Below are 24,805 nucleotides of genomic sequence, written 5' to 3'. Positions count from 1 at the left end.
CACGATATAATTTTTACTTACTTTCTTACTACTCAATTTCTTACCAAGTTGGTACCTACTAATACTACTAATTTTAAGCTTCACTTTTTGTAAAGATATGTTGCTTGCCTTTCAATGATAGATAATAGATTCACTGTTTGGTAATTAGAACCATGGCGGGCTTCATTTGATCACTTTTTCTTTTCGAAGTCCTTTTTTAAATTTCTTTCCGAATCGTCGGTAAATGTTAAAATATGTTATGTCGATTCAAAAGTACTTCTAGAAGAAGCCTGATTGATAAATAAAATATGTATTTGAGTTTGTTAAAACTCGCTATAAAATGTTTCAATTTTAGCCATTTTTTTTATCAATAAAAATAATGTTTCGTGTATGTTTATTTCCTGTGATTGTAACATTTCATGTTTATAACTAAGAAGGGTTGCAGAAATAAAAAATAAAGTGTAAATTAAATCGTTTTATTTGTAAAAACATTCCTTTCTACAGGTATTCACTTATAAAAACTTTTATGACCTGACTAGTTGCATTGGTCATGTTCATACCTTAATAACAATTTTCTGGTAAGGAAGATTTTTACATTAATTGACATTATTAAAACAGTATATAACAATAAAATTGCTTTATAAAAAGTGCTTCACAGCCAGTTCATCGCGATAAGGCACTTCATTTTGTTCCCAATTAGTTTGTTCATTAATATTTACCGAAGAAATCTTACCATTGAAATTGAAATAATATATAGAATTTACAACTTATACATAAATAATATCGTTTCGTATCGATCGTTTTTTACATGTTTGTGTTGACATGTTCGTGCCTTATACACAAATTTTCAACTAAACTTATATTAAAAACTTTTTTAAATCAATGGCACAACTATTTACAAAGGAATTAACAGAACCGTAGATCAATTAGCTGCTATAACCAAAATATACTTATTTGTTTCACATCTATGGACAATTAATTACATTATAATCTTATAATATTCAAGGATGGTATCGTAATTTTTTCCGTAATTTATGTTTCAAAATAAATATTTTATAAATTTTTTTTGGAAGACAATTTATTGTTACTATAATACATATGTATATCTATACCACGACGTGTGTTATAATCTGGAAACTAAAAAAACGAGATCACTCACAGATCCAAATTTCAATTGAAATACATAAAATTAAATTAAATTTTGCTATTTGATTTGATAATATTGAAAATCATTAAACTGGTCAAGCTGCTTAAATATTATACTTTTACCAATTAACATAACCTTCAGTTTTACTACATATGAGCTACAGTAATAAAATGTGAGCAAAAATTTCTAATACAATACATAAATATATTTATCGTTTTGTTTAAAAAGGTTAATTATTTTTTATTGCGTAATTAATAAAAGATTTAGTATGAAAGCCTTTCGTAAAATATACATGAGCAATATTAATAATCAAACCTTACATTACCAATAATGAAGTACACAATACCATAAAATATGTATAAAAATATACTTAAATGAGCACCATATTATGCTAAAAAACAATTATAATTTCAAAATCATATTATACTTATTTTAAAATATTTATTTTACTGAGATAAACCGCTTACATTCTTCAATTCTAAACATAAACACCTTATGGGTAAGTATAAATCGGATAAAAATTAAGCTTCTAGCATTAAAATAACCAAAGGGACGAAGGCATAAAAAGTATTTTTATTGTGTTGAATGAAAAAGTTATTGTTGTGTTCTGTATTATTATGTACATATGTTTGCAATAAGCGGGTACATATGCGAATTTCCAACAGTATTAAAAATTTTCAATCAGATCGCTAGTATAATACCAATTACGTAAAGATAATATTTAATCAAAATCCTCAAGAGTAGTTAATTGGGGGATGAAAAACTATTTCAGGGTCCAGCCTTGTTTTAGTCTTTTTAAATTAAAAATATCAATATGATATTGAGACTAATTCATTTTTTTAAATACTTATATTTTAGAAAGTATTTTTTACTATTATCAGTCATCTTTTATTTTTTGATATATTTACTACTTTTTTTGTTTCTTTTCTTTACATTTAAAAAAACTCGATTCAAATGTATTACTTTAATATGTCAAACTGGTAAACTGTTAACTTTGGATAATATTATGTATAACCGTCTTATAATTTCCAACTTGCTAATGAGAAGGTATCTTATTTACAAACTTAATATTGAATAGAAAAAAACGTGATATTTCTTAAGCAAACATCTACTTTATGAAACAAAATATTTATCCGTTTTAGATCTTATATTATTCTTATACAGTTTCCGTTAACTTATATGTAAGACAATAGATACTTACACATACAAGTAAAATACATGCAAAAATGGCAGTAAATTGTTTTCTACCTAAAACTATATTTATTTCATTTCAATAGCACATAAAAATATATCTAATAGTAATATCTACCGCTATGTAAGTAACGAATTAGAAACTGAATTGAAAACAAAAATAAATATAACGAACTAAATCACAGGTATAACAGAGTACGTAAAACATTACGTAGTATGTTATAATTCGGCGGAATCTCATAACCTAGGGCTAAGGCACCAAATATTACTATTAAAAACGCACTAAAATGCGGGAAGATCCTCAATCATCATATAAATGCTTATAATCTCAAAGTTGCGTTGAGCAAATCGATTATCGTATACTAAAGGCAACAGTACTAGGTCGTGACGTCACAGGTGTTAAAGTGTGACGTCATTCTGTTGTTGAACTGTGTTGATGTTTTGTACTACATTGATGATGAAAGAAGGGCCGGTGTTCGAAGGGCCGCCCATTTCTCCGTTGCCCATTGTCGTCTCGCCGGAACTTCTATTGTTGTTTGAATCCTGTTTATGGAAAAAAGAGGTTAATTTAAAGTACTGTATTAGAATTTTTTACATTTAAAGAAAGCTAGTTTATAAATATCGATCGAGTAGAAATGTGCGAGTGTACTGTTTGATTTGATGAAAGAAAAATTGTATCAAAAGTGCATAAGTGTATGTGATCTGTGTATTACAACATATCGCAGCCTTTTAGTTAAAACAACGTCATTTACAACCATCACCCGTTACAAAACAGCATCATTCAATTAACCGCCTGACTGACACCAGGCATTTAATGAAACGGCTAGGCGAAGACCTGTGACGCGGGCGCGCAGTGCGGCGTGCGCAGCAGCGCGGTCGACCGTGCCGCGGCGAGGAGACTTGAGAGTTCTGCGCTTGTGTTGCTCACACCTGTGTTGCCTGTTTCTGCGCCTGATACTGGCCTGCAATGTGAAATAAAAGTCTTACAATTCATCTATTTTACTTCATATTTACTTATTACTAGCCGTTCCCCGAGGTTTTACCCGCATTGCTCCTCTCCTTTTATTGTTAGAATGATGATATATATGCCTTCCTCAATAAATGGGCTATCTAACACTTAAATATTTTTTAATCGGATCGGGAGATTAGCGCGTTCAAGCAAACAAAAAACTAGTAAACAAAAAATTAGTATGGACTTATAGACTTTCTTTAGAGTATGTTGACTATTATCACTATATTCGCTAGTAAGAATCCAAAAAAATAATATTTCATTATGGACGAAGAACTGCACAGTTATGTTTGTATCGCACAATTTAAAAACAACGCTTATAAATTGTTATGACAAAATTAATAAAATGATTCTAAAAGCTTACACACCAAATAATGTACCATAATAAAAAAACAGCTGTTTAATATTTTTGGAACCTCATTTATCTCCATTATCAATACATTATTTATATCGAACGTAACTCACGTGTGCGCATGCGTGTCCGGTTGGGGCGTCCACGTGCTCTCCATAGTGTCTTCATCGTGTACACCCCCTCGCTCTTCCTCACTCTCACCCGCACCGGTGTCGTAGCTGATGGAATTTAATATTCATTTTATTCATACTATTAAAATAAGACGTGTGGCACTCGGGGACTGCCGCGGTAAAGCTATTGCATGCTATGCCTTCAACTTCAAGCCACACCTCCGTGCCCGCTCCCCACGAGCGTGAAGTTTTTTTCGTTACGGAATTTCTCGATTCGGTCCCCGCACTCAAGGCCCGCGATAGAAGCTATGCAATAGCTTATTAATACTAGCTGCGCTCCGAGGTTTTACCCGCAGTGCTTCGCTTCTGTTGCTCTCAGCGAGATGATATATCAGGTATAGCTTTCCTCGATATCTAACACCAAAAGAATTTTTTCAAATCGGACCAATAGTTGCCGAGATAAGCGCGTTCAAATAAACAAACTTTTCAGCTTTATATTATTAGTAAGTATAGATAATTGTATTGCAACATTTTGTAAGATTAGAAATGTTTATTTTAATCGTATCAAATGAGTACATTTTTATGATTTTATCATCTCCACATCTTATAAATATCGCAAGAACAATATCGATCTGAATAAATCTGTATACAACTATCCACATACACTACTCAATTAACGAGAGGAGTAATTGAAAATAACCAAAATTTTCAATTCCTCTAACTTTATTGAAGTCTTAAAAACAATTTTCAAGTACCAAGAGCATACATTTTACCTATCAAAAATTTGCAAGAAAACATTGAACGTGACAACGTCCGATTGTGCTTCTTTGTCGCTCGTTCCGCGCTCTCGCTCGCACTTCAAGCCTTACATGGAACGCCTCAGATGAGTCAGAGCGACGTAACGCCGCATGAGTCATGTTTTTTCGTGCGTGCAGCCGGCTTTATCGAATTATAAGACGTTGTCACGTCAATAAATGAAACAAACATACCTAGGCGGCAAGTTAGCGAGATGTGGCCCTCGCACATAGCTCGGATTGTTGAACACACGCGCCGCCTGGGAGCCCGCCGACTCGCGTTCCCCGCGACGACCGTTCGCTGGCGCCCGCTTCACGAAGCTCCACGACTCTAAATAACAACATAATAAATAAGTATTTTCTATCTGAGTAGAGATTGTCTAATCTAAAAATGAACGCCCCTCCACTGTGTTTACGCTCACATTCAAAGTACGTGTATAGACGCAATACACACAAATTGGTCTGCCTCATTGGTCGTTCAGTCCTCCAGTCCCGTCCATGCCCGAACGACAGGACCAGTTGGCCAACTAGTGCATAAATGACGCGATGCACGACAGAACGGACGTGTCATTCCGTACATAGCGCGCTCTCCCCGCCATACAATGCTAGGCACCTGAACTGATCGCCCGATTAGTTGACAAATCAGTGCGCGAGTGTCAAAGTTTGCAGTAGAATCGACGCGCGCACACATATAAAGTGGTTCAATAATTATTTGTCCTCACACATTGAAACAATTAAGTTTAGTGGAAGGGCGTTCATTTTTAGATTAGACAATCTATAACAACCTTCAATATTTTCTTCTGTTTATATATCTATCGTTCTAGGTTAATGCCCGCTTCTGAACCCCACGGCTCTGAGCATGTAGATACACTTAAGAGAAGGCTCCCTAAATTTTATGTGAATTTGCATTTATTCCGAGAATTAGTTTCGAGTTCGAACGCGATCAAAGAGCACACGCGATATTCAACTTTATTACGGCTGTGTTAGCGTCTAGCACCTGTAACCGGTCTCTCAGTGCCAGAAATTATTTAAGAGTGCCTGGTCTTAACAAGTATGTTTTCTGTGTTTGTTAAAGAATATTTTCGTCCATCTGTTTTACAGAGATAATCTTTTACCTGGGGATTTTAATTAGATTACCTAAGTATTCGAGTAGGAATTAAATAACATGTGTGATTGTATATATTTAAAAAAAATATACTGAATAACTATTTGTATTTCCCCCTTTAATTTATCATCCCGCTAAACATTTATAGATTAAATAATTGCAAACATGTATTCCGAGAAAATATCTACTTTTATAACTCAACATCCGATCCTCAAAACTTGTTTGGGTGCATTAAAATGTAAATTATGCAGCTCCCAACTGCGTCAGAGGCGACATGATTCACTTTCATTCCAACAACAATAATCAGTTTATTATCCTGTAAAGGCTATGCGTCGAGGAAAACCGCAAGGTCGTTCATTTTGAGATAAGATTCAGTCAATCAATGATCCTTACTTCCTACTAACACATTAGATATTGTTAAAAAATAAAAAGTTCTTTGTTTGAAAATAATATTGTTTAGTAATATGGAAATTTATTTTAATTTTTAACGCTACAATAATAATAATAAGAGATAGGAGTAACAATACTATGTTCAATATTGTTTAGTAATATGGAAATTTATTTTAATTTTTAACGCTATTTCTAATAGAATTGGAACCTTTAAATGGATCCATCTTTGAGAAAATAATTATTTGCTTATGCTCGCGAGCAGTGGTTTTTCATGGTCGAGCTTTTTTAGGCACTTAATCAGAAGTACCATGCTCTTTTAAATAAACTGTAGCAATGAATATCTTTTTATCAAACACTCTAAATGATTTTATTCTTTCCTGTAACTCCAGTTTTTGTCAAAATGTAAACTTAAAATTATTTTTCTTGTTGATGGGTCACAATTGTTACTTTTACCCATTTATACTGCAAAGCAAATTAATTTTCAGAAACTTTTATACGGAATGTTTAAAAAACGGTGCAAATATTTGTAGAAGAAAAAAATATTGTCGGCATTTCAACAGGTTTTGACTTTGGAACACTCGAAGCATGCTGTTTCTAATTTGTTGTCCAGACTGAAAATGCTTGGAAATCAGGTTTCACTTAAAGTTGTTTAATTTTATTAATTTAAGCTAACGTTTGATTAAAAATAAGCAATTTATTATAAAACTAGATTAACGGGTGTTCTATTACATATGAAATAATGCTTAATCACTAATACGTTAATACACAAAAGTAAATAAATTTGATGACTACTTCATCCTGTTACGTGTTTCTAAATAAACGTCCACCACTGTATATAAACTAATAAGACTGTGGAAATAATTTGAACTCGTCAATTCAACAAGTACGATACTTTTAATATCTACTCTACCCACAATATTATGAGTTATCAAAATTTCCATGAAATCCACGCACGTAAAGCCGCGGGCGAAAAGCGAGTAGTTGAACCTCTGTCAAACATCGATAACTGATAAGTTGACTGAAGAGCTCGAATTTCTTCGTGGTTCCCTTGATGTTCATCTTATAGATTCTACTGTACTATTTGGTCACGGGTAGTCTGACCACGCTCGAAAAGTGTGAAAAACGTAGGAACAATAATAGAATGAAAAAAATCCGTTAGTCTTTAATTTTTAAATGAAAAATTTCATACTAGCGTAAAATCAAACAAAAAAATGGTTGTCTGTAAAGTCCTTTACTGACGATAGTTGAACGTGACAACGTCTGATTGTGCTTCTTTGTCGCTCGTTCCGCGCTCTCGCTTGCACTTCAAGCCATACATGGAACGCCTCAGAGCAAGGCAACGCCGCATGAGTCATGTTTTTTCGTGCGTGCAGCCGGCTCTATCGAAGACGTTGTCACGTCACAATACTAGGTTAAGTGATGATACCATCGTTAGCGGCATCAGCGGGCGGTGAAGACGGTCGCACGGGCGTGTACTGCGCGTTGTACGGCGGCGGCGGCTCCGGCGCGCTCGCGGGCGGGCCGCTCCCGTTGTACGGGGACTGCACGGACGTGCGGGTCGCTGAGGGAATGGAATGTTTAGAAATAATAAAGTAATATAATGTAAAAAAATACAATAACCCCGTATGAGAAACAATTGTGTTCTGCATTGGTTAAACTATGATAGGGTTGTAGTTTATATGTTATGCTATGAGCATACACTATTACGAGATACCCGTCTTCTTTTAGCATTACATAGTCGGGTATAATAAATAAAAATGCCTGAAAATGCAGCTAGCAAAACTCTTTTTTTTTATCGGGAAAATAATATTTAAATGAGATAACTGCTACATTTGTACCCGTTTAACATTATATATAATTACCAATTAATTAAAAACATAGGTACCTTCGTATTTAATTAATTAACCACATTTTTACTTATACACATTTAACCACATACCATCACATTGCTCATCATTAACAATAAAACATCTTTTTTAGACTTTAACCGCAATTAAGTAGGTCACTGGTTTTCACAAAAGGGTCATTGCCAATTGAGCGTAAGTGCGTACTTACAGGCCAATATTCTGAAGGTGTACATATTCCGGAAGACGTAGACCACGAGGAGTACAGCAAGGACGACAAAGACAAGTAAGCCGAAGCTGACCGCCACCCACACATAGGCCGGCAACGCATCGTGCCCACGGGAGTCCGGCAACACGCAGGCCGAGTTCACATCCCCCCGCAAATCCGCTACCAACCTGCAAACATACAATATTGTGCTCATTTGCGATACAGAGATAATGCATTGACTCATCGTTTGTTTACGCTGTAATTAAAATGAGAATGCATGCATTGTTGCACTGATTATTTTACGAGTTGATAATGAGGATAGGGAATATGTGTTGTAGCTTATCCGTAGTTATGTTATCAATATAATGCATACTTTACATTCAATTATAATTATCTACAAGCCTAATTGTCGTTTATAGTATAATAAAAAACATATTGATTATTGATAGCATAACAAACGCAGTAAAATCAGCACGAGATTGGCAAGCAGGTGCATAATCCATACATGGCTAATAAAATGTTGAAAGATGTAATATAGAAAGATGTATTAAAAAATGTAAATTACCCTTTAAAGCAAGATCCACACTGTGCTACAGACTTGATGCAAGGCGGTGAGCCGAGCGGCGGATCCCGTTTCAGTTGATCACAGCTGAGACATTTCCTGCAAGCGAAGGCCTCGGTTTCGCAGTAGAAACCTTTTTCACATTGATCGTCGCTATCGCACACGCTCGACTGGGCAAGCGCCGTCCTGCACAAGGACGATGTTACCAAACAGGCTACCAAGGCCCTGAAAGAATTTTTTTCATTAGTTAAGATTATATCTCCATGTCTAATGTCTATGGTAAATAGTAAATACTAGCTGTGCCCCGCGGTTTTACCCGCATTGCTCCGCTCCTGCAGATGGTCTTAGGGTGATGACTACTAGATGACTGATGATATAGGTATCTGTCTATCTCGACAAACTCCATAGGCAAGTAGGTACTTCATTTATCAAAAAATAAAACTTCGTGCGATCACAAAAAACAACAAAGCTCTTGAGTCATTTTGGTAGGTTCGTTAATTATGAGTTCATTTCATTGTTACCTACATTATGTGCAAAATTATTATCATTTCGTATTTCAAAGTATATTTTAAGTTGTTTTATCAACCATTTGGTTGCATATAATACTGAAAAATAAAATAAACATCACCTACTTTTAGAATTTTATTTTGTTGTAAATTCAATTAAGTATATAAATAAATAGTTTATCTCAAAATATTAAAATAAATAAAAAATCAACACCTGTTACAAATTATAACAAGTTTATTACAATAATAATAATATTTTTATTATGTCGATTGTTTTATCATAAAATATTCAGCGTCAGCATAATAACCTTCTGCCACGTCGTCATTGAAATAAGTATTGTGCGTCGTTGTTAAACGAAACATATGAAAAATATATACATAATATCCTTTATGTGCACATGATATAAGATCTCGGTTCTCGGTGTTTGCGCACCGGTCGTGGCGCTGACGCATCGCAGGACGATATTGATAAAGTGGCATGATCTGTAATACCATTCTCCTTATCTGTCAATTATTATATACCTATCAACGGGCATAGTAGGATTTTACAATTAATTATAACAATGCTATTAATATTTAAGTTATCTATTCTCATCTTAAAAATGTGCATACGCAGCTTTAGCTTTGTAACACCCGACGTAATATTTTAATGCCTTTGTTTGTTTCCATAATAAAACTAATAATTAGAATATTCTACTCGTTTATAACGAGGCGGACACAAACAATAGGTATAAACCGTATAATTAATACTTAATAGAATGTAAAGATTATTTTAACATTTCTATTTACGATACACATTTTAATTGACAGTGATTGCATTAGGCCATTATTACGATAAACGAGGATGGTTGAACGATTTGCTACAAAGAAAACAGGACTTGTAACTAAAAGGAGGTGTGCAAAACAACGATTATTGAAACAGGAGAGAGAGGCATATGCAGCGGTCATGCGTCAGAGTAGGCCTCACGACAAGTCGACGATCTGCTTATTCACTGCACTATTTTAATTTATACTAAATCCACACGTGTCCTTTATGCGAGATCTACTAAAACCGTCGGTGATGCAATCGGTTCAGATAAAAGCTACTGGTACTTTCAATTTCCATACTCTAAGTTTAGCCGCACAATTTCATATCGGTAATATTTTTCAATCATTTATTGTAAATTATAGGTATTAACACTTTATTAAAAGGTTATCAAAATACATACCCCAAGTCCATTATTGCCGCTAAATGATTTCGTTTCTGAATCTTCTGTGTTTTTTGTGACACCATCTAATCAAAACAAAAGACATTTCAATACTAATCCCTGGAATAATAACCTGCAGGCTTCACATTTAGGGCAAGTTAAAACTTGTCCTAATCAATCGGTAACTTGTGTTTACCCGGCATTCTTCGACCAAGATACTAATCACCTGGATTGATTTTAATTTTAATTTTTATAATATTACTACACTTTCTTTTTTGTTTTAGAAAAAAAAAATATTTTCCATATAATAAACAGCTAGGCTAGGCAGTAGAGCTAGGCGTATTTATGGACTTTAAATTACTATGTTACCACTGTTACTATGACTGCTATGAGTTATGACGTTACTTCTCGTTACTTACACATGAATGATAAACATAAATATATATTTAATTATGTTATAACAGTAACAACTTAGGTATAATAATTTATATAAATAGTGACGATGTAAGTACAATATCATATACTTAAATTATAAGTAGGTATTAAGTTGTACTTATGTACCTAGTAAAAAAATAATTATTATATACAGGTTGTCCCAAGAAGTAGTGATATACTGAAGCTTGGAGGTAGAGGACCCAGAGGGCTATCCGAATCACTCCCATATGTATGTTATGCGATTTTTCGTATTTTCAGAGTTATGACTTATGACGTTTTTTTTTTCAAATTTTCACCTATCGCCGAGTTACGAGTATGATGAGATTAATACTTATGGTGACGAAAATTTTTGCTGTAGATGCTTGGTTTTATTATTCCCACAGACATGTATCAAGATAGACTAAGCGAGTGTATGTACTTCCCGTGTCCAAACTAAGTTTATGAAACTTACTTGACGCTGGCCTACACTCAGTCCGCGCTTGCAGTTCGCCAAGGAAAGACGTGAAGCTGAATAAAGTAAAATGCCGAATTGCGCCGTTATAAACTGTAGAAACTCCACAGCTGTTAGCATAGATGTTTCCTTCCACCGGTAAGTAATTTTCTAATCAGAATATGCACTATTTATTTTAAAATCAAATAAAGAATATCTGTGGAAAACGATCGTGACAAACACGGATACCAAATCATACGAAATGATTCGGAATACATTGCGGCTTTTACTTGGCACGGTAAAGATCGCGTCGTATGATAACAAGCAATGAATAGCGTCTTCTCATTTTTCTGTTCTCATTTTTCTGTCCAATTATGTGGTTAGTGATGTTCATTTGATGCAACAGTTCTCGATTCTAATCGATTTTATAATCGAACAGAAAAATGATAATTTGAAGGAGCAATTTTTCAGAAAAAAAGGCATAGATTTTTTTTGTCATTTAATACGACTTGACCTAGAACTTTTAAGTATTTTAATACAAAGGTACTAAAAATAAATATTATGACATGGACGCCATTAGTTAAAGTGTCATCTTGGGAGTTTTTTAAGAAAACTCCTTATTGCTTAGACTATGTTTGTTTTTTCAGTTTTCCAAGTAACCCGAACATAAAAGGAAAATGGATCGATGCAACGGGACATAAAGATTGATTGATTGACAGTTTCATTACTTTCTTTCGATGGCCTCTCTAGTACGTTGTACATGGTAACTCAATGGGCATATGTAAGAAAAAGTTAAAACACTTTAGTTTACTTGTTAGAATATTAAAAGGTTTATAACTTTATTTTATCATCCCTCTGTCTATGGTAATTATCATTCTTCTGTCTTGAATCGATTTAGTAATCGATTACGATTCATTTATTTGACTACCTCTTAGACATAGATCTAGTTTGATCTGATTTCTTTCGATTTACTTCGATGGGATAGGACGATACTAGAATCGCCGCGCGAGTGGCGGCCTAATCGATTTAGCGTAAAATGAAATTAACATCACTAAAAAGCACTCGTGACGTCATAACGCGTCAAGGTCAGTACAAAAAATATGACACGCTTGGTTTTCATACAGATCGCGGTACTTGCGTTGTCTACTTAAATATACATGTCTGTGATTATTCCCCTTTTTTATGTGCTAAGCTAAGGCCAATTCAGTATGGTAACATTTAAGTACTATCGTTAGATCTTTAAATGAAATAAAAAAAAGGAATTATCAATTATGAAAATGCCAAGATAGATAAAATTACCCAGGACGTTCACAACTTCAAGGGTGAAGGGACCTTAAAAAAATAAAATCAAATAAAAAAATTACCGTATGGCTTTTAAAAACTTGCTCTATCTATCAGTTAGGTACCCTGAATATTTAATTTTATTATTCATAAAGCATCAATCGAAAAATTGAAATCTAAATGTGGTAAGTGCAAAATTTTAATTTACATGATGATTAATGCAAAGTAAAACCAATTAAAAGGTCTTTAATTACAAGAAATATCCAAATTAGCCCCCCTGTTGCTCAATTCAAGTAAAAGGGTTAATTTGTCCAAATTGTGGCATTCTCTCGAGTAGGCGAGGTCTTTGTAGTATCTCCAAAATCAATGGGGTTTAGGTCGGGGGACCGTGGAGGCCATGCTATAGAGCAAAGATACCCTGAAAGATGGATAGGTGGTTGCGGCCTGCGCATGCAGGGTGGGCGGTGACGCCTGCCTTATACATGTATAGCCTCTACGATTTGTACAGCCCTCTAGCACAGCTGTAGGTCCTCTACCTCCCAGCTTCTGTATATCACTACTTCTTGGGAGTTGGGACACCCTGAATAGTGGATCAAGGAAGGTATCTGTACCTAAGGTTAAATTGACAAGATTTAGGCCGTGTCCGCACTGCGGATATTTTCCGCGCGTTATTATTCCGCGATCAAAATTACACCTATACGCACTGCGGATAAAATTCCGCGCGGAATTTTCAGTTCGATGCAGTTCGCCGTACAAAACGAACAACTTAAATGGTTAACCGATCAATTTTGATTTACCTACTTGCTACTACGGCGGCCACGTAACAGACGTATCAAAAGAAGCCGTGATCACTGGATTCACCCGTTTACAGATTTGAGCTTTGTTTTTTTGCGTTGTCAGTGCACGACTGACAAGCAAAACCCGCGGATTTTAATTCCGCAGTGCGAACATAGTCATACTGCCATACTGCACAAAATATCCGCGCGGAAAAAATCTGCACCAAATCACAGATTTGTGACTAATTAGCGTTTTTTTTTTCCGCGCGGATTTTATTCCGCCAATGCTGACTCTCATTGTATTCAACGTGTTACAGAATTGCGGATAAAAATACGCGCGGAAAATATCCGCAGTGCGGACACGGCCTTATAGTCAGTAGGTACAATATGGTACAGTTTTGACTGTTTTTTGTGAAGAAGAATCAATATTTTTTATAAAATTTATCCAAATATATAAGGTATATCTTGCAAATAGAGTGATTCAAGAGGAAGGTTTTAGTATATAGTTTATTAGGTTTTAGACAAAGCGGGCGAAGCCGCGGGCGAAAAGCTAGTTAAACAATAAAACATTACTGGATCAAGTGTATAGGTCGTAAATATGTATATAAAACTTAGATGCTGTAGGTATACAATTAGGTAATTATTTAAGATAATAATTAATATTTAGTTATAGGTACCTATACGCTATGTGAAGTATAAGTAATAATTAATACCTCTGTATTATCTTATAATTAACATATTTATAATTAGATAAGTAACTCAAAATATTCAAAACAAATCATAGAAATCTCACTTCACATAATTAAAAATTGACTCAAGATATAAAAAGATTTGGAGAAGTCAGAAGGTAAGCTTGAAAAATATACCTTACGAGTAGGTATTGTTCGAGAATTGAGAGCTATTTATAGAGCTATATACCTACTACACCGTCGCGACGTTATAATGAAAATGTACACTCATAAAATCTCGCGTAGTGAATAACCTTGACGTTAGTAGTAGGTATATTATTATTGGAATCGTCAACATTGTGGGAGGCCGAAATTCGAGATATTAAAGAATATTAAGTAATGAAATTACAGCTTCCTATATTGTAGGTACGTAACTTGGCTGTAGATTACACAAATCTTGGTAGGTACGTATGCATAATATTATCCCGAGATAAGTTACTGTTTTATATCATACAAAATAAATATAACTAGGTACCTAACAACTATATTATTTAATTCTCTATAGTTCTATACCTATATTGGCAGATGATAGCTTGATAAAAGGCCATGAAAATAATATAGGTACCGCCCCTAATCGCAACTGGTTCACCGCCCGCGCCCGTCTTCGAACAGATAGGTACCTACCTAAATTTTATTATTCAAGAAAAATGTTATTATTCAAATAATAATTAAGTAAATACGAATACGTAATGCCAGAATTATGTAAGTACATAATAAGTACATATAAACTTGGACTGAAACTAAGATAAGAATTGATATTTGTCGCAACATCTTTAACAAAGTTTTATGAACTTAACCTATTATTATTATGTAAACGCGAAAGTTTATGAGGATGAATGTTTTTTAATCTTTCACGTTAAAACTACTGAACTGATTATAATGAAATTTGGTATGTAGGTAGCTGAAAACGCAGAATTAGACATACAGGTTACTTTTAATCCCGGAAATCCGACAGTAACGGGAATTAATAGGGGTCTTTCTTTACAAACGCGGGCGAAGCAGCGGGCGGATTTCTAGTCCGTCACAAAACATATTATCTATTAATGAAATTCACTAGGGTGGTAAAGTGGTTTTCTTAAATAAATATCTATTACACACATACACATAACATAATAATATGTATGTAACCTAACTTGTAAGCAAAGAAAGGTATAGAGTCCGGTTTGGATACCATTATTTATCGGCTAGCCGCTAGCCTGCGGTGGCCGGTAAACATTTCGAATGAGTCATCCTGCGCGTACCTAGCACGGGATCTCACGAATGCGAATGGGAGCAAAATAAAAAAGTTAAAATGTCGTTAGCCGCGTGCGCAGGTTGAAGGGAACAAGAACGGGCGCGATTAAGTGTGACGCAATCTTGTTCAGTATTGCAATACTTATACTTTTTGTGTGGGAAATGATTAAATATACTTTTAAACAAAACGTTATACATATTGATGTTCGCAAACTCAAAGATTTTCGCAGAATATAGACGGTATTCTGTTCTCATCTGTGAGTTCTGAGTAAATAATGCAAAACCGCGAGCGAAAAGATAGTTTACTGATGATTTTGGAAATTTTTGTCAATATTCAATTGTTCTTATATTGAACAAAATTAAAATAACTGGTCAAGTGCGAGTCGGACTCGTGCACGATGGGTTCCGTATTATCATCTATAATAGAAAACACGTTTGTTGTAGACCGAATGTTGAGCAAAATACAAAAAAAAAAACACGTTTATTGTATAGGGACCCCCCTTAATATTTAATTTTTAGTATACAGTATTTGTTGTTATAGCGGCAACGGAATTACATCCTTGTGAAATCCACAGGACAGTTCTTTGGTATCATTATTATGATAGACCTAGTTACATATTTTGTAAAATTGATATGATTTTAAAAGAGCAACTACGGTTGTATGTAGTTTCTTGCTGTTTCTTCTCTGTAGAAACGGCTTTCCGAATCGTTGGTAATTGGAAAATGATTCAAAAGCGCTTCTTGTCTTATTGAATGAAAAAAATGTTTGAGTTTGTTTGAGTACGAGTTTGAAAAGTGCACATGGCAGAAGTACCAACAAAGCAGTCACAACAATTAAACGACAAAAAAAAAATTCAAATGTAGTGTTTTTTTTTGGGTTCAGACCTTAAAAGGATTAAAAATTCAATCACTTTGTTGTCCGTTGTCTGTCTGTCAAGACCTTTTTTCTCAGGAACGCATGGAGGTATCAAGCTGAAATTTATAGGTATTGTATACTCAAGTCTATGGTCCCATAAAGATGTAAAAAATCAAAATTCATCAGCTATCAATCAGCCAACACAACAAAAGATGCAGCTATTTAGGCTGCAAATTTTTGCTTATATCGACATTTGCAAGGGAATCAAAACTTACAGGGTACTTCCCTGTAAGTTTTGATGTACGCAGTCTTGACGGGAAGTGAGACTGCGTTTGAAAATCTGGTAAAAACATGCAAACTGTAAACAGCCACTTATACATGAAAGGGAGTGAACAGAACATGGTCTACTGTTTATGCTCCCCCTGATAAAAGTAGAAAATAAAAGAAGTGTTTCCTCTTGAGAAATTAGAAAATCTTGTATAACTAGCAACCTTTTCAATTTATTTACAACTATGGTTTAGTACTATAAGCTCTAAAATATGAATTAACTATAGGATGATTCAATTTATTGTAGGTATCATATTATTGTTAATTAACTACATATTTGCATGTGATTGACATGCGTTAATATTTAACAATGCATTTATTCACCATAAATACAAAATTAAATACATACATAGAATTATTATCTTAATTAATTAAACATAAAAAAAATACAAGGATATTTTAATAGAACCTGATGATTAAAAAGATAATATGAACTACACTAATACAGCTTGTATGGATTCAAACTAATAGTACGAGATCTGGCTGCAGGATCAGTGCGTTCATCGGTTTTTTGCTGAAAACCGAATTTTTATGTATATTTATAATTAGGAGAATATATATCGACTAGGTTGCCAGTCAAAATTTGTCCGCAAGCATGTTTAATTAAAATTTTTCTAATCGATTTTTGGGAAAAAAATTCGTTCACTTGTTTTTTGAATAAAATGTAGTCTACATCACGTCAAATGATATAAAAATTCTAAAAAATCACGGTTGCTGCTTTTCACCTGGCCGCAACATCTTGGCAGCCTGGTGCAAACAGGTATAATTTCGATTTATTTTTACGTTCATAACGCACATTTATGAATCATATATCAAATTAAAGCTATTTTTTTTCTATTTATTATCATATATGGTTGCCTAATTAAATCCGGCCGCAAATAAGGGTTGCTGGCTTATAAAAATTATAAATATAGGATTAATGCGTTCATCGGTTTTTTGCTGAAAACCGAATTTTTTTGAGAACCGAATTTAGAATCGATTAGAAAAATTTTAATTAAACATGCTTGCGGCCAAATTTTGGTATTTCTTTAGAAATTTGCGGCACGAATTAAGGGGGGGGAGGGGAGGGAAAGGGAGGGGGGAGGTAAGAGGAGACCCCCTATAAAGTGGGGGGGTGAGGAAACCCCCCCTTCTATTTTTTTTTTAATTTTTTTTGAGATTATATTTATACTAGCTTACCGCCCGCGGCTTCGCCCGCTTTGACTTAAACCTAATAAATTATATACTAAAACCTTCCTCTTGAATCACTCTATTTATTAAAAAAAACCGCATCAAAATCCGTTGCGTAGTTTGAAAGATTTAAGCATACAAAGGGACATAGGGATAGAGAAAGTGACTTTGTTTTATACTATGTAGTGATGTAGTTAGAAATATAACGAAGATTATGGGCTTTCTTGACTGCTCCGGCGCTGCAGAACGTGGCGCTTGCCCCCGTGTACCTCGTTGCAGGCAGGAGTCTTCACTCGCCTTCGTAGCTTCGGCTTTTTGGTCGCCTTTGGCGACCAGCCTCAGCCACTCCGGCTCGCTTGACTCTGCCTGCTCCTCAGCACACGCGGGCGCCACGCTCCTCCGCGCCTCCGACTTTTTAAATACACTCTAGTGTATGACAGACAAGTACCACGTGGAATCGGGGTGGACAGATTCGGTTCTGTGATTAACAATTTGTGTGCATTATACTTGCATACAATAAAAACATTTTTTTTAAATAATTATTTTTCAAATCTTGTAGACATGTTTGATACAATTTACAATGGCAATGAATGGATCCATTTTATTTATTTCCACCCATCGTCTCCACATATTCTATAATATTATCACCGAAGTTTGCTGGGTGGTTATAGTTATCTTTTTTAAAAAATCTTTTTACAACATGCCACTGGGACTCAAATGGGTCAGAGGCAACAAATGGGTTGTCTGGGTCTGAGTGATTAACTTTTTTATGAACATACCCATATTGCCCCAAACAATCATATGCTATGCTCGCCAATAACCCGTATGAATTGTTGTCCCCTCAGCAACATGCTTTTGAATGAACTATGGTTTTTAATATGTACATTAAGACATTTGTTATCTCTTTCAAACACAATTCTTGTAGTTTTGTCAATGTAACTCAAACAATTTTGAACATAATCTCAAAAATTAAAAAAAAGATTTCTCTGTAATTACACGTTTCCGCACGAAAAGCCGCTAATGTATGTTTCGGGGCATCATTAGGGTGCACTCACACACATCAGTCACCGTCACGGCACGTCACCGGACAGGATTTTAAAAAAATATGTATCAATAGTTCTAGTATGACTCTGTTCCCACACGACAGTCGCCGGCACGAAATCTATCAGTGACGTCACCGGTCAGGCACGTCAAATAATCTTTCCATACATGTATCATACTTTTATCCCCACTCACCCGGTGCCGTCACGTCTCAGTTCAGTCAGCGTCATGCTACCGTCAATTGCTACATGTTCTCTAGCGTGACACACGTCTAATCACTGACTAACCTGATGTATGTGTTCAATGATTCAGTAAAACCGGCGACGTGACTGACGGACAACATGACGGTGACTGGTGTTTGTGGATACGTACACGAACCGTCACCGATCAGTCATCGGTGACTTGACGGTGACTGATGTGTGTGAGTGCACCCTTATCGATCGATAAAAATTAAAATCGCGCCGAAATTCGTGCCGCACGTTTCTAAAGTCAACCCCAAATGTTGACTGGCAACCTAGTCGATATAATTATATTCTCCTAATTATAAATATACATAAAAATTCGGTTTTCAGCAAAAAACCGATGAACGCACTGATCCTGCGGTGGGATCTTAGACTATAAGTACCTACAATCTACATGCAGAAGTATTGAACCAATAATTATAATTGTGTTTAATTTTATTTATTTAATAAACACACTTACCGCATTGTTTGGTCTTCCAATTCCTATTCACAATAATATTTTATTTTCACAGCTAGTTCTAGGGTTGTTATAATACATCAGGTTATTTATTTCAAAACACTAAACCCAACACTGAACACTCAACTATCACTATAAATGAAAACACAACACATACACAATAATTCACGACGGAGGATGCGCAAATACAGAAACGAAAACTTTGGAGCTCGGGGCCTCGGGATGATAGTAAAAAAAAACAACAACTTGTTTGTGCGGACAAGTCACAACTTGCTCAAAATATATCCCTATCCCTTGTCATTCCAATGCATACAAAAGAGATAGAATAATAACACAATATGAGTAGGGTGATCATTAGCAAGGAGACCTACCAAATTAGTAGATTGCATATTTATTATAGAAAAATATTATATTTTTATCATGGACGTATAAAAAAAGACGGACGGTATATATCGCCTAAACATTGAGTGAAGCCTAGTAATGGCATGGCGGCGACACATCCATGTGTGTGTGCCATGTTGCCATGGCAACACTATGGCTACAGCTGTCTGATGACAATGGCGGCTGTATTTTTTTTCTATAAATTTTGCCGTATAGACCGGACTCTCAGTGGAGTTTCGTTTGCAAAAATCGCGGACCTAAATCTGACTTCTGATATATATTGTATAGATCCCAGACATCCTATAGACAGATGTTGCCAACCAGTTTTGTCGTAGACAGAGAATCCAATAGACACCGGCATTGCGTGTCGCAGAAAGAGATAAAAAAGAATACGTCACAATATTTAGGGTTACCATGTGAGGGAAAATTTACCCCGCAATTTGTAAGATACAAATCTCTCAATATCATTATTCACTTATCATAAGTGGATAATAATGAGATATCCACATTACATACTTACATGTTTATACTAATATTATAAAGAGAAAATGTTTGTAATTATGTATGTACATATGTATGTATGGTTTTCGGAGCGCAGCTAGTATATAATAAACATATTACTTTTAGATGGGTAATACATATTATGTATATACACATACCAATATATTTTACAGGGTGTCCCACTATTGGTATACTAAGCGCGAAGGGACTTGTAGTTTTGCATACACTGATCACGAAAAAAATACTTAAACAAAAAAATTACGTCAAAAATTTTTTGCTAAATTTTTCCTGAAAATCCATGTTTTCTTCTCTAGCTTCGCGCAGCCGGCATATACCGCTTCTCTAATGTGAGCATTTCATTTATGAAAACATAATCTTAAACGATAGCTCACTAGCTGGTGGCAAAGTTAGGCGGGTTGCTTGTTAGGGGTGTACACATAGAGTTTTAAGAATTCATCTATTTGAAAAAAAAATGCGTCTGGAATTTTATAAGTATTTTTGACGTACTCAGCGTATGCAAAACTATAACCTCCTTTGAGCTTAGTATACCAACAGTGGGACACCCTGTATAATCCATACTATATAATATTATAAATGCGAAAGTAACTCTGTCTGTCTGTCTGTTACTCAATCACGCCTAAACTACTAAAACAATTTGCATGAAATTTGGTATGTAGATATTTTGATACCTTAGAAAGGACATAGGCTACCTTTTATTGCGAAATATGTACCACGGGCGAAGCCGGGGTGGACCACTAGTATGTATAATATATATCATTATCATAATCCCATATAAAAATGTGTATGTAATGATAATGTAGATGAAAACTCGATTGTTCATTATTTTTTATAAAATAAAATAAAAAAAATAAAAGAATGTTTATTTTCGTAAGTATAAACAGATACACACGTTAATTATATCGACCGACCCGCGAACGCGCAAAAAAAACGAAATTTATTTAATAATAATTTATTGTAATAAAAAAATTACATTTAAATTATCTCTAACTTAATTAACTACGTCCCTCCGGTTCAATGTTGGAAGTTGGAACCAAGAGTGTCCATTGTCTTCGGCGGGGCAGCGTCGCGGTGGTGGTGATTGCCGTAATACATACTTTCTAACCTTCGGTTTTGGTTTCCAATCTGTTCATCCTGTAGCTACAATCCAAATTTGTCGTAAATTATCCGGTTCAGGAAAACTGGAACAAGCCATTGAATATTTCAGATATTTAATTAAATACACACTGCAGAATATATATTATTATTTCCCATAATAGTGGGTAACAATTTGTAGAAAAGTTGGCAACACAAAATTTTTTAGGTTAAAATTTATAATTGTTATTTTTGTGGTTTTTAAACAATGTATTCAAGTCAACAGCACGTGATACACAATATATTAACACGCTGAAATATCATGAAGGCCTATAAACTGATAAAGAGTTGTATACTTACGAGTGAAAAGACAATCCAGGCATTTTCGTTCCACTATCACTTTAACACCCTTTAACGCTACACCGCACCATGGTATTATTTTATAAGGTATTAACAGTAAGTCTAAATCATTAAAAACCAAACATACCATGAATTACGTAACTTAGAACATGTAAAAACTATATTTTTAGGGAAGACGATAGTTAGCTGTCAAACTTTGTTTAGCAAAGTAGGTTTCTTTTCTTGAAAAAAGTGGCACGCTGGGTGAAACAAAAAATTTTATCGTTCTCTCTCATTTCTTTACACAACACCGGCATAAGTTGCTCTTTTTCTTGTGTGAATGCGACATAAACTATCAATTTGTCTATTGGTTTCTCTGTCTACGAGTTTTGTGGTCCCCCTGCCCGCACCCCGGTAATTAAATATGGCATACAAAGAAAAAAATAAAAATTTCCAAAACATGCCGTGTGGGGTATCAAATGAAAGAGCTTATTGAGTAGATCACGAATATATAGCATACTATATACATTTCTTACACTTTCTCTAAGATTTTTTAGAAAATTTACGAAAATGGTCCATTTTTGAGTTAACTTTAAACCACTATAGATTGAAAACTCATAAATATATTTTTTAAATTATTATTTTAAATAATTAACAATAGTCCATTGTTTACGATTCAATATTTCGTACAGTGAAATAGTTGCATGGGGGAGTGGGGGGAGCATTCAAAGATGGCGAGTATATTTTCAAGTTCATATAGTATATAGTTATTTTCATCAAATCCACCACATAGCTCACTTATATTATATTACGAACTATTGAATCATAAACAATGGACTATTGTTAATTATTTAAAATAATAATTTAAAAAATATATTCATGAGTTTTCAATCTATAGTGGTTTAAAGTTAACTCAAAAATGGACCATTTTCGTAAATTTTCTAAAAAATCTTAGAGAAAGTGTAAGAAATGTATATAGTATGCTATATATTCGTGATCTACTCAATAAGTTCTTTCATTTGATACCCCACACGGCATGTTTTGGAAATTTTTATTTTTTTCTTTGTATGCCATATTTAATTACCGGGGTGCGGGCAGGGGGACCACAAAACTGGTTGGCAACATCTGTCTATAGGATGTCTGGGACCTATACAATATATATCAGAAGTCAGATTTAGGTCCGCTATTTTTGCAAACGAACATCTCCTTGGAGCCTGCTCTAGTAATAATTTTGTCATTAAAACATAAAAGAAATAACTTGCTTCCGTGTGGAATGTAATCCCTTGTGTTTTGTTATTTAAAATTGTACTGTTGCGACACCATTTAACCACGCAAGACGGCATTTTAAATATTTTTTGTGAAACAGTGACGCAGTTAATCAGTCGGTAGTTCACGACGTAATGGCGGCCGACTAGCTTACTATGGTGAGAGTGTGTGCGTGTTCATTGTCTTTACACGATCGCTAGCTTACTACGGTGGCTTCACGTTGTTTGTTCGTAATACGGCGTTCGTCTTTTTTTATACGCCCATGATTTTTATGCTAAAGATCAATGGTCCCAAAGCTTTCTTTTTTATGCATTATTTTTCAAAAGAAATTAAAATGCGTTTAATGATTACACCCGATTAAAATCTATACGTATCTAAATTATGATGCTTTTTATGACCTCAATCTACACTAATAATATACTACACTTGTGACTATCATCACTACATAGTATAAAACAAAGTCGCTTTCTCTGTCCCTATGTCCCTATGTCCCTTTGTACGCTTAAATCTTTGAAACTACACAACGGATTTTGATGCGGTTTTTTTTAATAGATAGAGTGATTCAAGAGGAAGGTTTATATGTATAATAACACCCATTAAATAGTGGAGAAGTACTGTTATTTTTGAGGTTTCTAATGTGATGTCGTAAAAAATTACATTTTTTCCGCTTACATTGCAAACGCAGGCTGAACCTACGAGTTTTATCAAAATAATGTAGGTACTAAGTATTATATACATTGAAAAGGTCTACAGAAAAGTCCGCGATCGTATATGTCTATCTCTTATGGATAACCCACAATAACTTTTTTTTGTCATTTCCTTTTTACGACAAATAATGGCTAATTTTCGAAGCGATTTTAACCAATACAGCATTAATCCTTAACCAATTAAATACCTTGAATATATTGTTCATTTAATATAGATCTATATGGCCCTTTACACCGTATGATTTAAGTGAATATTTTCGAAGATATTACAGATTTAAAAATTGCGGGACGAAGCGTTTGCGGCGGTACCGGCCGGCCGCCCGGCTTTATATTATTTACCCGTGCGAAGCCGGAGCAGGTCGCTAGTAATTTAAATTTTATACCAATACTACTACTTAAACTAATCTATACTTAATATTTTAAAGCTAAAGGGTTTGTTCGGAACTAACTACTAATCCGATTTGAAAGTTCTTTCTGTATTAGATAGCCCCAAGAAGCTTATCACTACATAGTATAAAACAAAGTCACTTTCCCTGTCCCTATGTCCTTATGTCCCTATGTCCCTTTGTACGCTTAAATCTTTGAAACTACGCAACGGATTTTGATGCGGTTTTTTTTAATAGATAGAGTGATTCAAGAGGAAGGTTTATATGTATAATAACATTCATTAAATAGTGGAGAAGTACTGTTATTTTTGAGGTTTCTAATGTGATGTCGTAAAAAATTACATTTTTTCCGCTTACATTGCAAACGCAGGCTGAACCCTACGAGTTTTATGAAAATAATGTACTAAGTATTATACACATTGAAAAAGTCTACAGAAAAGTCCGCGATGGTATATGTCTATCTCTTATGGATAACCCACGTCCCACAATAACTTTTTTTTTCATTTACTTTTTACGACAAATAATGGCTAATTTTCGATGCGATTTTAACCAATACAGCATTAATCCTTAACCAATTAAATACCTTGAATACATTGTTCATTTAATATAGATCTATATGGCCCTTTACACCGTATGATTTATGTGATTATTTTCGAAGATATTACAGATTTAAAAATTGCGGGACGTAGCGTTTGCGGCGGTACCGGCCGGCCGCCCGGCTATCTATTTTATACCCGTACGAAGTCGGAGCGGGCCGCTATGTTTTTAATTTT

General features: G+C 34.6%; 1 protein-coding gene across 3 annotated transcripts; it reads right to left on the bottom strand.

The window, feature by feature from the left end:
• Positions 1-439: 439 nt before the first annotated feature.
• Positions 440-19,629, bottom strand: LOC149482355 (uncharacterized). 3 transcript variants are annotated; one of them, XM_089703814.1, is made up of 9 exons: positions 19,364-19,621; positions 10,406-10,470; positions 8,695-8,916; positions 8,133-8,317; positions 7,504-7,638; positions 4,778-4,913; positions 3,792-3,896; positions 3,153-3,279; positions 440-2,860 (listed from the first exon to the last, which is right to left on the bottom strand). In XM_089703814.1, the coding sequence occupies exons 2-9, from the start codon at positions 10,468-10,470 to the stop codon at positions 2,717-2,719; spliced, it is 1,119 nt and encodes a 372-aa protein (XP_089559940.1). In that variant the 5' UTR covers positions 19,364-19,621; the 3' UTR covers positions 440-2,716. The 3 variants fall into 3 exon arrangements, 2 of the variants coding, with proteins under 2 accessions (XP_089559940.1, XP_089559941.1); XR_016316667.1 differs by having other exon boundaries at positions 2,770-2,860; positions 3,073-3,279; positions 19,364-19,629; XM_089703815.1 differs by lacking the exon at positions 10,406-10,470 and having other exon boundaries at positions 19,364-19,619.
• Between the last annotated feature and the right edge of the window lie 5,176 nt (positions 19,630-24,805).

Source organism: Colias philodice, chromosome 15 (assembly GCF_061535455.1).
Source record: "Colias philodice isolate Cphi_HAF_F1 chromosome 15, ilColPhil1 Martin Lab GWU primary, whole genome shotgun sequence".
In the NCBI taxonomy this organism is placed as follows: Eukaryota; Metazoa; Arthropoda; class Insecta; order Lepidoptera; family Pieridae; genus Colias; species Colias philodice.
The sequence above is the reverse complement of the archived record's forward strand: the minus strand, read 5'-3'. Positions and strand labels throughout refer to the sequence as shown.

Bases quoted from the DNA above. Each gene is read 5' to 3' on its own strand.
- LOC149482355 (XM_089703814.1), bottom strand. From the start codon at position 10,470: ATGGTGTCACAAAAAACACAGAAGATTCAGAAACGAAATCATTTAGCG. The intron at 8,917-10,405 runs GTATGTATTTTG...AAATTCTTTCAG, and splicing joins GCGGCAATAATGGACTTGGG to GGCCTTGGTAGCCTGTTTGG. The intron at 4,914-7,503 runs GTATCATCACTT...GTTGTTATTTAG, and splicing joins CGCTGATGCCGCTAACGATG to AGTCGTGGAGCTTCGTGAAG.